At 44.6% G+C, this 15,946-nt stretch overlaps 1 protein-coding gene across 1 annotated transcript in view; it reads left to right on the top strand.

The window, feature by feature from the left end:
• Positions 1-15,946, top strand: part of TANC1 (tetratricopeptide repeat, ankyrin repeat and coiled-coil containing 1) — a 160,728-nt gene that overhangs the window by 88,467 nt on the left and 56,315 nt on the right. Inside the window, exon 6 of the mRNA XM_068969153.1 lies at positions 11,785-12,048. Within this exon, the coding sequence (XP_068825254.1) occupies positions 11,785-12,048 (264 nt within the window). The remainder of the gene's footprint in view (positions 1-11,784; positions 12,049-15,946) is intronic.

Below are 15,946 nucleotides of genomic sequence, written 5' to 3'. Positions count from 1 at the left end.
CTATTTTGTCTAACGAATTTTTCCCAGGGTTACTACTGTTGTCAGGTCCCGTCTGTCTCTGAAGTGTCCCCCACTGATGGATCTCTGCTGTTGACTCTGTGATAGCCAGATGACTTTCTTTACAGTGTCCGTAGCTCTTCTGCAGTACCCTTTCCTCCTTAGTTTGTCTTCTTTCAGGAAACTGGCCAGTGCTGCTGCTGCTGCTAAGTCGCTTCAGTCTACAGGTCTTTTAAAAAGTTATTTCTGTTTGACTGCGCTGGGTCTTCCTTGCTTCACATAGGCCTTCTCTCGGCGCGACAGTTGGGGGCTGCTCTTCACTATGGTGTGCAGGCTTCTCACTGCAGTGGTCTCTCTTGTTGCTCTGGGCGCACAGGCTCGCACAGTTGCAGCACAGGCAGCTGCGACTCGCAGGCTCTGAGGCACCGGTTCAGTAGTTGTGCTGCGTGGGTTTAGTTGCTTCACAGCGTGTGGAATCTTCCCAGACCAGAGATTGAACCTGTTTTCTCTGCATTGGCAGGCAGATTCTTATCCAGTGCACCGCCAGAGAAGTCCTAGTTTTTTATTTTTATTTTTTTAATAGCTTTTTTCTCTTCATTCTGTATTGTGGCATTGACATCGCAGCCTCTGGTTACGACCAAGCCAGTTTCTTGTTTTGACAGAAGACTTTTCAATGACAGAAAATGACCCACGTTTATTCCCTGCCTCTTTCTCTTTCTCATTAAGAGATATTGCTGCAGTTTTAAAGGTGTCCTAAAGAGGAAAAGTTGCTGGTTTGTTTTTTGTATTATCATTGAATGATTGAATTGCAGGACTATGAAGGCTCTCAATTAGTACTTGATTTAATATAGTCCCTGCTGAACCCAGAATGGTTAGTGCCTTTATAATGTGCTGTCCGTACGCCTCAATATTTTCAGTTTACTTATTCTTGTTTCATTATTTACTGTTACCTCCAGTATTTTGGCCTAGAGAGTTCCATGGACCATAAAATCCATGGGGTCACAAAGAGTTGGATACAACTGAGCGACTTTCACTTTCTACATGGTTAGGGGGTCTCATCTATCTTATTCCCACTATCTCCTGGGCTCCTAGCATGGTGTTGGGAATGAGAAATTAAGGAAAGAGAATTATGGCTACTCTCAAGTTTCACTGAAGGAGGGAATGGTTCGTTGGTTTCTAAAGAAGCTGTGTGGGATTCCCATTCCCAGTCGGCGTCGTCAAGCCTTTTCATGCCTTCTGTACTGTAAGTTGTGTCTTGTCGTTAAGCAACTCATTTCGTATCATTGAGAATGTCTTTAATTCCTTGACTCAAGTCAACATGTTCTCTTAACTCAGCTGAACATGAAAAATGGTGACGATTGAGATGAAAGTAGGAGGAAGTGGGAGGTGGTGCCTAAGTCCTTCTTTCAGCGAAGACGCCCTGCTCCGGGAGTTTGTGCTTCCTGCCTGGTTCCCTGAGCTCCTTTAGGGAGCCGGGGCTGTAGGTGGCTGAGAGGGAGAGACGCTGTGCTGGCGACAAGGTTCCTCTGTTCTCTGTCCTTCTGACCTGCAGAATTAGAGCCTGTTGCCAGGGACACATTGGAGGTGTAACAGGGAGAAGGGGAAAAAACTTTTCCTCTCCAGCAGACCTAGCCGCAGCTCTTTGAAAAGGTGGGCGTGGCTGGGCCAGAGGAGGAAAGCGCTTCCTCCTGAATTGATAACAGGGTGTGCAGGTTCTGTCACCTCTCTGGGAGCAGGCATCTGTGACTCAGTTGTGGTTTGGTGATTGCTGGGGGTGGAGCGTGAAGAGCTTGTCTGTCTTTATAAGGTGTAGCCTGGGAATGACAACCTTTTGGGTACCTTAACTGTTCAACACAGTGAGATATTCAAGAACACAGCAATCCCAGTGGGCAGAGACGAAGGCGAGATATCTTGGCTTCCTGCTTTGGGAGGCCCGGCAGCTGCTTGTCAAACAGGCTGGTTGAGATTCATGTTCCAAGTTACACAGGGCCCGGAGAAGGGCGGAAGGGGTTTTCCACTGAATCTTCCATTTGAAGTCGTTTAAGACTCAGCCTGTGGAGCTCAGGCTAGAACAGCAGAGGCTTGGAGGTGGGCTGGCGTGGCGTGTGCAGCTGTCATGGCATTCCAAGCTTTGCGGAGGTTGCAGGCCCCCATCCAGGGCTCACACCTGAGTTCCCTGTATAGTATTAGCACAGTTTATTTAGAGGAAACTTCTGACAGTGCTAAGCCATCCTTAAAAATTCCCAAACCTCCCCCTTATTTAAGCCAACTTCAGTCATGCTGATACTATTCAGTGTAAATATTTTTGACCAACAGATGCTGTGAAGGGAAACTTGTGTTCCCACATGCCCAGACAGCCACAGGGTGCCCGGCCTGCGTTCTGTTTCTACTGGTTTTGATACATTGCAGATGAAGAGAATTTCTTTTTGGACCTGCTTAGTAGGAGAAAGGGCAAGCTAATGACCAGTAGAGGAATTTATTGGACCGCTTCCCGTCTCTTGGAAAAGACCCTGATACTGGGAAAGATTGAGGGCAGGGGGAGAAGGGGACGACAGAGGATGAGATGGTTGGTTGGCATCACCAACTCAATGGACATGAGTTTGAGTCAACTCCAGGAGATTGTTGGTGAAGAACAGGGAAGCCTGGCATGTTGCAGTCCATGGGGTCGCAAAGAGTCAGACAACTTAGTGGCTTAACAGCAACAACATCTCCGGTCTCTTAGATCCCCGGGAGAAGGGGATGGCAACCCCCTCCAGTATTCTTGCCTGGGAAATCTCATGGACAGAGGAGCCTGGCGGGCTGTAGTCCATGTTTGCAAAAGAGTCGGACATGACTTAGCAACTAAACAGCAGCAAACTGGAGGCCAAGGCTCAGCAGAACCCTCCCCACCTCCCATTCCACCTTCATTGTGTTGTGCAGTTTCACTTTATCCTATTTCAGGACCTCCAGGTTCTCCCAACGTAAACTGCTTCAGGAGCTTAATAATTCTGTCATGTAGAAATACTGTCTAAGCTAGATGAGATTAACTGAATTCCCTACAATATCTTTTTATTGTCCCTAAGGAAAAATTCCTTATTCTTAACATATTAAAATTATTGACATTACCTAGAAGTTAGTGTCTGATTTTCAAATCTGCAATGTGAGAACCTCTAAATGTGTCACCACCTGTACTCATTCACTTGAAGCAGCTTTTCAATTATTTGCTTTGAAAAGGAAGACTTTATAAAAAAGTTGCTTTTAAAGGTATTTCCTCCATGACTGTAAGAACATTTTTTTCTTAGTGATGCTCTCTTGAATATAACTGGCTTCCAACTGTTACAAATGGAAAGTCATAGACTATGAACCCCAGCTTAGAAAAAAGTGAGGTACGGGCTGACCTTGGGAATATTGCAGGCTTGATTCCAATCTGCCATGGTAGAGTGAGTGTCACAATAAGACAAGTCACAGAACTCTTTTTGGTTTCGTAATGAGTGTAAAAGTTGTTTACGCCGTACTACAGCATTTTACTTAAGAAAAGGTACATACCTTTATTAAAAGATACCTTATTCTTAAAAAATGCTGACCATTACCTTTGCCTTCAGTGAGTTATTATCTTTTTTGCTGGTAGAGGGTTTGAAATATTTTGAGTTACCAAAATGTGATCCAGAGATATGAAGTGAGCACATGCTGTTGGAAAAATGGCATGCTTGGATTTACTCAATGCAGGGTTACCACACGGCTTCAATTTGAAAAACACCAGTTTCTGCAAAATCCAGTAAAGCATAATATGCCTGTACGTGTATTCATTTGAATCTGTGTAAAAACCTGTCTGATTTTAAAAAGTCACTGAAAATAATGACTTAAAGCACTATTTGCTTTAAAAATATTCTTTGATTTTTATGTATGTTCATATGATCAGTATCTTATGTTTGTATTTATTTCATAGAAATGGGCTATTTCAAAAGAAAGAGGATGGATATTGGATGAAGAGAAAGACACAAAACTCAGTTTTCCTAACAAGATTTAAAATGTTAATAAATCCTTCCTATTGATTAATGATAGAGGAGAAGGATTTCCAGGTAGCAGTTTAAAGCATTCTGGCAGAGAGAGAGGCCTTTAGAAGTTAACCATTCCTTCCATTTGCTTTCCCTGCCATCTGCTTCTACCTGCTGACACTTATAATCTCCAGATGACTTTGGTGGCGTGTTGGATTTGTTGAGAGCCGGTGTTAGAACAGCCCCGTGAAGGCAGGGGAGAGGAGGGCATCCCACGTGGAAGATGGCCTGACCTCGTATCTTACCTCTCACCCCACCATCTCCCCACCTCCTCCTGCCCTGCTCCCCGACAACTGAGCCGCCACATTCCACCAGGCCAGATAGCTTTCAGGATGATTAAGTGCTCAGGGTGAAGCAAGAACTCAGACTCTGCCTTTCCCTTTCTTTAGGGGGTGAGTGAGGAAGCTTACATTTGTCCCCCCGCCTGCTCACTTTGAAGTGGGGAGGCAGGTATACATTTAGGCAGGGGAATATCTTCACAGAAACATTGCTCCTACACAAGTGGCTTGTGGTGAAATACCAACACTTGATTACGATCCTGCTGATCCTTGCTAGAGTTTGATAATATTTGTTTTTCTGGCCAGTTGCTTAGGACATAAAGAAAAGTGACTGTGGGCTGACTTTTATCTTCCTGCATCTCTCTTTGCTCTCCTAGGCTTGTAAAATGAAAGTAGTGCCAGAGGAAGCGTTAGACCTTTCATTTCCTGAACTTTGGGCCCCAGGGGAGGTGATCAGATGCAGAAGGAGGCACACAAAGAGGAATTAATTGTACTTTATTTTCATTTTTAACTTGTAAATCCTGCCCTTTTGATTTTATGCTAATACTGCTTTGTTGACACCTGTATTGCCCTGCTTGCTACTAAATTGAAATGCTTTGAAATTGATTTGGTAATAACTATTTAGAGTGTTTCAGATCTGTGTTAATATTCATTTTGCTATACTGCCTGCAATTTAAAAAATCATCCTTAATTATAGAAGCTCTTTAATCTCTTGGGTGAAGGAGGAGAATTTGCCTTTACATATATTATTCAGTAAGGCACTTAATGGGAAAGAAGTCCTTAGTGGTGATGTGAATCAACAAAGCGCCCACTGTACTTGTATTCAGACCATGGTTGGAGTTTCCAGGCTGTTTTGTCTGAAGCATTTATGGGCACCAACTGCATACCAGGAGCACATTTGTTGAGTGCTGGGACGATAGAGATAGTTACAGTATCTGCTTTAAAACTTGTCTCGCTGTGGAAGGAGAGAATGGTCTCCTACCCTTGAAGACTTGGGCAAGTTGTCAACTGCTGGAAAGGGTGTAAGACATGGCAGTGCCCTGCAAGGGAAGGTGTTTCCCGTGGATAATACCAACCACTAATAGTGAGTGCCTTATGCTCTTTCCTGGAAGAGTCTAGAACTCTGTGGAGTCAGTGGACTAAATCAGAAGTCCCGTTGTCTAGGCCTTCGGTGCTGAGGGTCTGTGTAGCTGTACTAGTACACAGTGATGTGTGTGATTGCAGAAAAACTTCATGTTGCTCGAGTCTGCAGGCTTCTTTCTGGAGGCTGCTACCCGCCCTTTCAGACAGAGTCTGGAGCCAGTGGGCGAGGCTGAGGCTGGCCGGTGTGGCCTGCCCGCCCTCCCCTGCGCCCTGCCCCAGCTGCCCCTTCAGGTGTCTCTGCCTCAGAGGCCGGCTGAGCACTGCTGGGACCACATGGCTGTGACTCGAGTCCCGGCCTAGCCGCCTGGCACAGCAGAGCGCCTTGCGCAACGCGGTGGGCGCTGAGCCGGAGATTTGGAGCAGGGACCTGCCTGTCACAGGACCCTCGGCGGTTCCACAGGGCTGTCCAGAGGAGCCTCGTGCTGCTGTCCAGGCAGAGTGGCGGGAGGAGAAGCCAGAAAGCCCCGTGGAGCTAGAGGTAACTCAGGGCCCCCTCCCTGCATCCTGCCAGGTGAGCACGCATCAGCCTGAGTGCCTTCGCTGGAAGCTGTGCCTGCCAGGCTGCGGGGGTTGAAAACGTCACCCAGGCGGACGATCCTCAGACTTTGTTCCTGTGGTTTGTTAGTGTGTGGGCGGGGCGGAGGGAGAAGCACTGGCTGGCATTTCTGGGAGGTTTTTCCTGCAGGCTGGGTTCATCCTTGCAGTCTTCCCCAGTGTCTCCTGGGGAGATCCAGTGTGTGGCCTGGCAGCCTGAGCGTGAGAGGTGTGAGTGCACAGCAGAGGAGGGCAAGCTGCTGTTGGGTCCACAGCACCAGGGAGTGGGCATGTGGCTTCTTGGACCTGTCACCTTGATCTTTCCCTGTCTTGATCTCAGTTAGACAGTGTTCCGCTCCCAGAGTTGCTAGTGATCTTCATCCGGTTGGATCTAAGAAGGCGGTGTCTGCACTAGTTGGATTTTCCATTTTTATTCACTTATTCTCTTCTCTGACTTTCATAAGCAACCAATCACTTTCTTTTTTGTTTGATCTTTAATTCACTGGTCCCTTATTTTAACTGTTAAACTTTTCCTCTCAACCATTAAACTGGATATAGAAGTAGAAAGATGTTTGTCTGGGTTTTGTTAGTGGTAATTTATTTTTCTTCAGTTGAATGGGGGAGGACAGCATTCTCATGATATAGGAGGCACCTGACCTATGCCCTTGTATCTGATTTTTCTCCACCACCTACGGAGAGACAAAGGGCTCTCTTCCTAGACTCCTGGCTTTGAAAATGGAGAATGCAGGACAATCTATGAGATGCTTAAACATTTTTTTTCAATTTGGGGGTGTTTAAAAATCTTTTCAAAATGTAAGGTTTTGTATATGTTTCATATTATAATAAATTAGTATAGTCTGTGAACGTAATTTATAAATACGTGTATGTGGGATGTGTACACAAGTTTTTTTAATCCTGTGATTGGAACAGTGCAGAGCATCATTCTGGAGCCCAGCGAGGGTTCAGGTGTTCCAGGGCTTTCTTGCCCATGGGACTGTTAGAAGTACTGAGTGAGATATGACTGAGGTTTAGAATAGGGCCTGTGTACCGTAAGCACTATTATAATATTCACGTTAGCCACTATTGTTGTTCTTATTTCCTAGGGATGTTCATTTATTTATATTCCATTCCTCCCTAGTGGATTTGAAATGCTCACAGGCATTTACTAAATCAAGATTTTTCTTTTTCGAAGAAGGTATGGGTGGAGGAGGGCTTCCCTGGTGACTCAGCAGTAAACAATTATCCTGCCAAGGCAAGAGATGCAGGTTTCAATCCCTGTGTCTGGAAGATCCCCTGGAGGAGGAGATGGCAACCCGCTCCAGTATTCTTGCCTGGAAAATCCCATAGACAGAGGAGCCTGGCGGGCTACAGTCCATGGGGTTCCAAAGAATGGGACACAATTTAACGATTAAATAACAACTGCAACATGAGTTGGGGAAAAAGTGAGAGAAAAGATGAGGTCAGGAGTCAGGTTGATAAGATTTTATTAATTTGGCTTTAAAGTGTGCAGAAAGTTTTACTCAGGACTTGCAGCCAGTGTAATGAGAGAAACACAAACATACAAGATTATGTCTGGAAGGTAAAGACAAAAATGTGCCCATTCCTAGTAGTGGACCCAGAGAGAGCCTCTTGTGGGTCCTTAAAAAGTTGAGAAGGCAGAGTTTGAACCCATGCCCCTTGCATGTTTCACCTCTTGTCTTTTCCAGAGCTCAGAGAGAGAATTCAACTCTGCCTATGTATACGTTTGATACCAGTGGCCCTTAGTTCCTAAACAATTCTGGACTGATGCCATAGTCAGATTATTTCCTGGTGTTCTTTTAAACCTACAACTTGATTTAGATCCCACCAGACTGCTTTTTGGACCCTGAACTTTACCGTTTATTTTTTAAAATTCTATTTTAAGGGAACATTAACATAGAACCTTCAATAGGCAGAGGGGATGAGGGGAAGGTTGGGAAGGAGGAGAGAACTGCTTTATTGCAGTGCCATATAGAGCACAATGTTTAATGACCAAGTAGGTCCCTGTCTCTGCTTCCCCCACCTTCCAGGCAGCCTCCCAGCCTCCCTGACTCTCCCTCCTGGCTCCCTCATGACTGGCCTTTTTCCACTAGCCGCTGCCTGGGGGCTATTTTTAACAAGGCAGGTTTCATGAACTGCAAAATACTTTTTAGCCACAAATACTTCTTTTTTAAAATTAATTAATTTATTTTAATTGGAGGCTAATTACTTTACAATGTAGCCACTGATAACTTTTACAGAACTCCTTTTACATGATGAGAACTGTGCAAGGCAAAGGGAGTTTTAATACACACAGCATGTGCAGTCAGAAGGTAATGGAAATACCACTAATTTGTGTATGTGTGAATTTGGTTAGTTTTTCCCCAGTGTGTCTCCATATCTATAAAGTAGTGTTGATGGTTCTCAGCCTTTCCACATCTTCCCACATGTTGTGGTGATCATGTATGTGTCTTAACATGATTTGAAAGTGCTTTGGAGGTGGTACAGCCGAGTGCATGAGTGAAAAGTGAAAGTGAAGTCACTCAGTCGTGTTTGACTCTTTGTGACCCCACGGACACAGGAGCCTGCACCAGGAAGATCCCCTGGAGAAGGAAATGGCAACCCACTCCAGTATTCTTGCCTAGAAAATCCCATGGACGGAGGAACTTGCCGACCATGGGGTTGCAAAGAGTTGGACCCAACTGAGTGACTAACACTTCCATTTTCTTGGCATCTGTACTAGTTGAAGGAACAAGATGATAGAAATTTTCAGTTGTTAAGGGGCTTTTCAAGATTATCCAGGCTCTGGAAAAATGTCAAATAGCCCTTATTTTTCAGTCTTTTATTTTAATCATCATATTTAGGGTGGTGCCCTGTGTGGTCAGCTTGAGAGTGACTGTTTTAATTTAATCAGGAGTATATTCCTGTTAGCCTGGAAGAATGGGTATTTTTGAGTAGCAGGTCACTTAAGAACTGCTTTCCCTTTCTTGGAGGCTGTGGAGTTGTCCTATTTGTTGTGCTCCTTAGGTTGGATGGGGAAACTGGGGCCTTTGTCTGCCCGCCCTGGATCTTCTTCATCATATCTGAACCGAGATGAAAGTTCACTGCCTGGGCTTTCAGCTGGCAGCCTGACCTGGGATCCCAGGGAAGAAGGCTGTGAAGTGGGGCAGTCTTGGTGGAGCATCTTTGCGGGAGGGGCCTGGCTTCAGAGTGTCTCACCTGCCTGCCTTTCACCAGGGGTGAAGGTGGATGCTGGACTGCATCTCTCAGGTGAACTTCATAAGGGCGGTGGGAGAGTCTCCTACTTACAAACATAAAGTTAGATAATATTCTCCTTTTGAAATTGCGGCCCCATCTATGACCTCTCTTCCCAGCTGCTATTCCTGCAGCTGGGAGCCTTCCTCCTCCTCACCCGCCCCCCCCACCCCACCCCCCCTCTCTTCCCTCCCTCTCCCTGACCTGAATGATGCCACTTGTCAGGGCCTGGGCACTTGTGGCCGAGCTGACAGGACTGGGTCTTCAGCCTGTCCCTGCAGTCCACGAGCCCTGGCCAGACTGTCGCTGCCTGGCTGCTGCTGGGGCCGCTGAAGTCCTGCTTCTGCTGCTGTCATTTGTAACATGAAGTAAGGAGTCCCTGTTCCCACTGCTTAAGGTCTGGGGGATAGAGGTTTGATTCAGAAGTGCGTGGCACTCAGGAAGAGCAAATGAAGAAGAACATCACTTGGACCTTGTTTTTTCATCTTAAGACTATGATCCCTCAAATAAGACAACCACAACCTCAAAACCAGATCAGTCACCCCCACCCTGGAACTGTAACTTAGATGTTGGGGTTGTCTTGGAACCCAGCTAATTACAACGTGCCTGCAGGAAAAGCATTTTGAGTCCTGAGCATTGGACTTCTAAATGAAAGTTTGTGACACAATCATAGCTTATTAAGAGATTATCATTAGTAACTAATGATGATTGAGGCAATAATCTCATTAATAAATTAAGGTAATCTTATGAAACCCTTAGCACAATCCCTGGTATACAGTAAGCTTCAGTAGATACTAGCTTCTGTTATTACTAGCACCACCTGCTTTTTTAGGATGGAAAGAGTCACACTTAATAAACGGATGTTCATAAATGTCCTGTCTCTGTAATTTGAGCTCATCCATTGAATAAGCAAACATTTACTGAGCACTGAGTATTTTGGACTGGAAGGAGATCCAACCAGTCCATTCTGAAGGAGATCAGCCCTGGGATTTATTTGGAAGGAATGATGCTAAAGCTGAAACTCCAGTCCTTTGGCCACCTCATGCGAAGAGTTGACTCATTGGAAAAGACTCTGATGCTGGGAGGGATTGGGGGCAGGAGGAGAAGGGGACAGCAGAGGATGAGATGGCTGGATGGCATCACTGATTCGATGGATGTCTGAGTGACCTCCGGGAGTTGGTGATGGACAGGGAGGCCTGGCTTGCTGCGATTCATGGGGTTGCAAAGAGTTGGACACTACTGAGCAACTGAACTGAACTGAGTATGGGCCAGGCCCTGTTCTGTTCAGAAAAGGAAGGGATCAGCTAATGGTAAATCCTCTAACGAGGCTTCAGCACATAGGAGGGATTTTTCAAGAAGGAGCGAGCAGTAGATGATAAGTCCAGGAGCAAAGGGAGTTTTAAAATTGTGATAGGATACCCTGCAGTCAGATCACAGGAGGAAATTGTTTTGTCTTTACTTCTAAACCATAAAGAGCATTGTAAAAATGAAACTGCTTCAGACCCTTTGATCCCAGATAACAGACTCTGTTGGAGCTAATTCACCAACCTGCTGATAAAGCCTGTATGTTGATGAAGCAGCTTAATCCAGGCGTCTGGGTCCTGAATACACTCTCACCCAGTGTGCTCCCATTGAAGTCTTGCAGTTAAGGGCCTGGGCCGCTGGGATCCCAGTAGAGATCAGGGGACCTGGCCTCTGTTCTTAAGGACACAAGCCAGTGTTGGACCCGTGGCGGGACCTGTGTTTGCAAGTGGATTGCATATGGCTCAGTATCTTTAAGTCGGAAGTGGCTCTTTGTAGATTCATAGAGTGAACGTTGCCCTGTTTCTCCTTTTTTGCCAAGATGCTTTTCCATCCTGGTTTTCTTGGAAGAGGTTAAATATTAATTCTGCCATCAAGTATCCCTTCCCATGCTTATGTATTCCTGTCCCTGGTTTCCTCAAGGTTTCCATCCTAGGCTGCTAAAGGATTAAAGTCAAGTCGGCCTCCCTGGATGTCTTAAACAGATGTTATAATGTTTTAAGTCTAAGGATTGAATTTCTGTCTGACTTTATCATTGGATTTTGTTTTATAGATTTTCCTCCTACATCTTTCCTGCATTAACCACTGTACTGCCCTGCCCCTTCTCTCTGAGCACAAATGTTATTAATTTGGGAAAAATACTTAAAGGTTCAAAGGAATTTAATGAGATTTGAATTCTTTTATGAGCAATTCATCTTTGTTAAAAGGCAGGATATATCATTTCCAAACTACATAGATTTACTGTTAGCTCTCAGATACTTTTAGACAGTTTTTTCATTATCTTCTTATCAGAGTTTTCTTTTCCCTCCCCTGTAGAATGATTTAGCAGTTTATTTCCCCTGATAAGCAACATTCTTCTAACTTACCAAAATACACTGTATGAAACATAGGTTGATAACAATCTGCACAGATGAGAAAACCATTGATCATGGGGATGGTGTGTGTGTGTGTGTGTGTGTGTGTGAGCTCTCAAGAGCCCCAGCTATTCCTGGCTTCCTTCAAAGTATTTTGGTCTCTCATTTCAGCCACAATTACAAGTTCATCGGAAAATGATGACCGGAGTGGCTCCAGTTTGGAATGGAATAAGGACGGAAGCCTAAGGTTAGGGGTACAGAAGGGAGTGCTCCATGACCGCAGGGCAGATAATTGCTCCCCAGTGGCAGAAGAGGAGCCCCCTGGGCCAGCGGAGAGCGTGCTGCCCAAAGCCGAAGCCTCAGTTGGAGATGGTCCGGTCCCTTATTCTCAGAGCTCCAGCTCGCTAATAATGCCACGGCCCAACTCAGTTGCAGGTAAGGCCACGCCTCTCCCTGGAAGGGTGACCTCGCTGGGTCTGAGGTGCCCACTGCTCACTTTCTTCACGTGGGAATCTAATCCAGACACAAGCCACCCTTGTGATAATGGGTCAGGCACTTAACTTTTGCAGGCCTTACTGTATCCATCTGTAAGCACGAGGGTAAACCCATATGTAAACATAAAGCTGCATTTAGTGGTCATAAGTGACCTTTCCCCTCTAGAATTCTTTAAATCTAATACTTAGACTATATGGCTCTTTGTATATGAGGGAAGAAAGGACCAAAAATTCTGTCCTTGTTTTTTTTTTTAAATTGAAGGATAATGCTTTACATAATTTTGTTATTTTCTGTCAGATTATTTTAAGCCTGAGTTAATGCAGGATTTACAGCTTAATCAAGGGAAATCATTGTTTAGAATGAGTTTGTTAATATCAGCTCAAAGAATTTCTTTTTTTGTGCCATTCCCCTGAATTTTCATTACAATTTACTTTTAATTTTTAATTGGAGGATAATTGCTTTGCAATGTTGTGTTGGTTTCTGCCGTACAATGTGAATCAGCCAAATGTACGTGTATATCCCCTTCCTCTTGAACCTCCCTTCCACCTACCCTTCAAAAGAGTTTCTAATCCAGCTTTCAAACTAATTTTCTATAGTTGAGGCTCATCGTATAGATGGGAGATCCAGTTTTGTATAATTCAGTTATAAGGGAGCTCAAGGTTTAAAACATGAGCAGCAGAAAAGCAAGTTCTCTCTCAAGGAAATGGAAACAGGCCAGACAGTCATGTCTCAGCAAGATGGGGCAGCTGGAGCTGAGAAGAGAATGTGAAAGGGGTGACTGGTGCTGGGTGACTGGTCAGTGGGTGCTAGTTCACAGTGGGCGGGGAAGGGAACCCTACATCTGAGCTGCTGTGCCTGCTTCAAGGTCCCAAATTTCTAAACTCGATGCTCTTCTGTTGAATTTAGAAGAGGAACTTGTTTTGATCATTGTTTGTTACCAATGAGATGCTTACGATTTCTCCTCTGCCAAGGCCTGGACCCAGGACCTCTCTTCCCACATCAAAGGGTTTCTCTGTGACTCTGTACTGCTCCTTTGGGCTGGGCCAGGCTACTCTGGTTGTCGTTGGATGTGTTTTACAGTGGAACTCTCAAGTGGCTGATAAATATATGGTCCTAATGGAAGAATTCTGAGACACAACTCTTAATTCACTTTCAAAGCAAGTAAAATGGCCTTATTCCAGAAGAGGGATTTGGTGTGCCTGCCAGAAGGAAGTACTGAGAGCTTTATGTGTATTAAATGTGTTGAACGATGGTTCTTCCAGAAGGCAGTGTGTCCTCTCACCACCGTTTCACCATCTATGGCATAATATGTTGCACCCATGGCATTTTAGACCCTTTTAACCTGGATATGATGAAAGGTTCATTTGTGTTATCCCAGGACTTCATAGCTATATTGACTTCAACAAAATGGCAGACTTGTATTCAATTTAATGCAGCTATTTTAAAATTAGGAAACACATTAATAAATTAATTTAACAGTGTTAAAAGGACCCCTTTCGGGTTATGTTTTCTGCTTGATGTTCTTTTATGTGGTTTCCTGCCACGTGAAGTGACAGTGGGTGTGAGCTGAGCATTTCCAGGAGACTGCAGTGATTATAGAACAGGGCTTTCTGATTTCTGCTGTGCTCATTCATTAGCTTCTATGGATGCACTTGAGCTGGACCTCCTGTGGAATTGGGAGGGTTTTACCTCTGGGCTTGAGCAGTGACTGCTTAGCCTAATGGGTTTGCTCATTTCTCCCATGTTGCATATTTTATAAACTAAAAGCATGTTTTGGAAGGAGATAGGAAAGTGCCTTACATTATAGTATCTGCTAACAAGCTAGATGTCTGGTAGATTCTTCATTGCCTATCCTTTTACCCCGAAAGCTGAACTTCAGTTAGGTGGGGCTGGTGGACTTCCCCTGGTGGTCTAGTGGCTAAGACTCTTCACTTCCAGTGCAGAGGGGCTGGGTTCCATTCCTGGTCAGGAAACTAGATCTCTCAAACTACAACGAAGAGTTCTCATGCCAAAAAGATCCCTTATGCTGCAACTTAAGATTTGGTGCAGCCAAATAAGTAAATTTTTTTTAAAGAGGGAATGGCAAGATTTTTCAAGTATCATTGAAAAGAATAAAAGACTCATGTTATAGACTATGTGCAGTGCTGTTTAACTAGGGATTAGAAGGCAGGTTGCTACAAACAGGCTGTAGGCAACACTCGGTGGTGGACTGAAGTAAGGTGGGAAGGACCGTAGACTGAAATCTCTTGAAAGTGTTTGCATGTCAAGATCCATGTAAACACAGAGAAACTGCCGTTTGATAGGAAAGGTGTTTTGGTATGTGAAATAGAATAAGGACTAAGCAAGGGAAAGAAAGGTGATGCCAGCTTTCCCAAGGGACATAGTTTCCCTAGGGGGTGAGGATATGGAAACAAGTTCCAAAGGCTGCCTGCCTTTACTGTCACTAAGCCTGTTACAGAGAACTGGAGCTGTTGCTTCATTCTTAACTGTCTCATACAGTGGAATTTTTTGGTCAAAGGTTATAAAAGTAAGTTGGCTAGGTTTGGTGATTGTTTTGCTATACAGAGATTTTCTTTGGCAAAGCATTTGTTGAAGTGGAATTGATTTAGAAAGCTGCAGTCTGGTTGTTATTGTATATGCCACATCAAAATACATAACACAGACAGTTTATTCCTTCATTAAAAAGCAGAATGAGAAGCCTTTAAAACGGTATCTTGGATAATCCGGAAGCTGGATAATTGAGCTCTACCTTTTTGGACTACTGTTCTTTTTTTTTTTCCTTTTGTCTTTTGAAATACTTTCTAAGTGAAACACAGAACACTGTTTAGTTTAGGAAACCAGCAAGCAGAATTACCAGCCACTTTTCTTGAGTCCCTAACTGGTAATTGTCTTGGACTTAACGGCACTTACCTTGGATAGGTTGATCCATGGTGTTTTAATAGATGCTCCCTTTGCTCAGCTTAGACAAGTCTCCCTCTGCTTCTCCGTCTGCCCATTCCACTCCCACCTCCTTTCCCCACCACAAAGCCCCCTTTGCTGCAGCATCTTAAAATGTGCTTCTCACCCAGATGTTAGACACAATGTATGTATGCCATGAGTATATAATTAATTTAATTGTACAGGTATTAGCAGTAGATTTATTGCAGCATGAAATTATTGCTTTCCCTCTGATTTTTCTGGGCCCTGAATAGTTCAGGCTTTTGAAAGGATTCATTATTTAAATACCAGAAGTGAGCTAATTTTTGTAGCATCTGAGAATTCCTAGGAGTGTGTGAAAGGACAGCGTGCTGTCGTCCTAGGGTGTCGCCTAGGCGTGTGCGTGAACACCTGCAGTGGCACGGCTGCTCCTTTCCCGTCACTCTCAGTGGCTGTGATGACACTTTATAAAGTGGAGGTAGCCAGCAGCTGGTGGCTTGCAGCCCTGATGAGCAGCGGTCCATTTCGAAGCAATGTGTTCATGTTCAGCATAGACCTCTGGAGTTGCTGGGCTGCTCTGTTCCCTACTTTGGAACTGAAACTGTAGTCACTGAAAATCTGCAAAGAGATACTTGAAACCTCCTATCTCCTGCCTGTGTGTTATACTTGGGCTTTTTTGCAATCCTTTCGTTGAAGCGCTCTTTATAGTCTCTTCTTAAACCTTCGGTTGTCAAAAAGTTCTGAACTGAATGTCATGTTTTAAGGGGTGGGGATAAGAAGGTAAACGGGAAGCCTTTGGAGGTTATAGGCGTCTCTGTGCCCTCTGGGGTTGAGGCAGCAGGTCAGACAGTCTGGGCTCTCCCAGCTCTGAACCGAACCAGCTTGTGGCCAGAATATAGCTGGGGTTCCTTGTTCTGTCTCA

Source organism: Capricornis sumatraensis, chromosome 3, assembly GCF_032405125.1.
Source record: "Capricornis sumatraensis isolate serow.1 chromosome 3, serow.2, whole genome shotgun sequence".
In the NCBI taxonomy this organism is placed as follows: domain Eukaryota; kingdom Metazoa; phylum Chordata; class Mammalia; order Artiodactyla; family Bovidae; genus Capricornis; species Capricornis sumatraensis.
The sequence above is the reverse complement of the archived record's forward strand: the minus strand, read 5'-3'. Positions and strand labels throughout refer to the sequence as shown.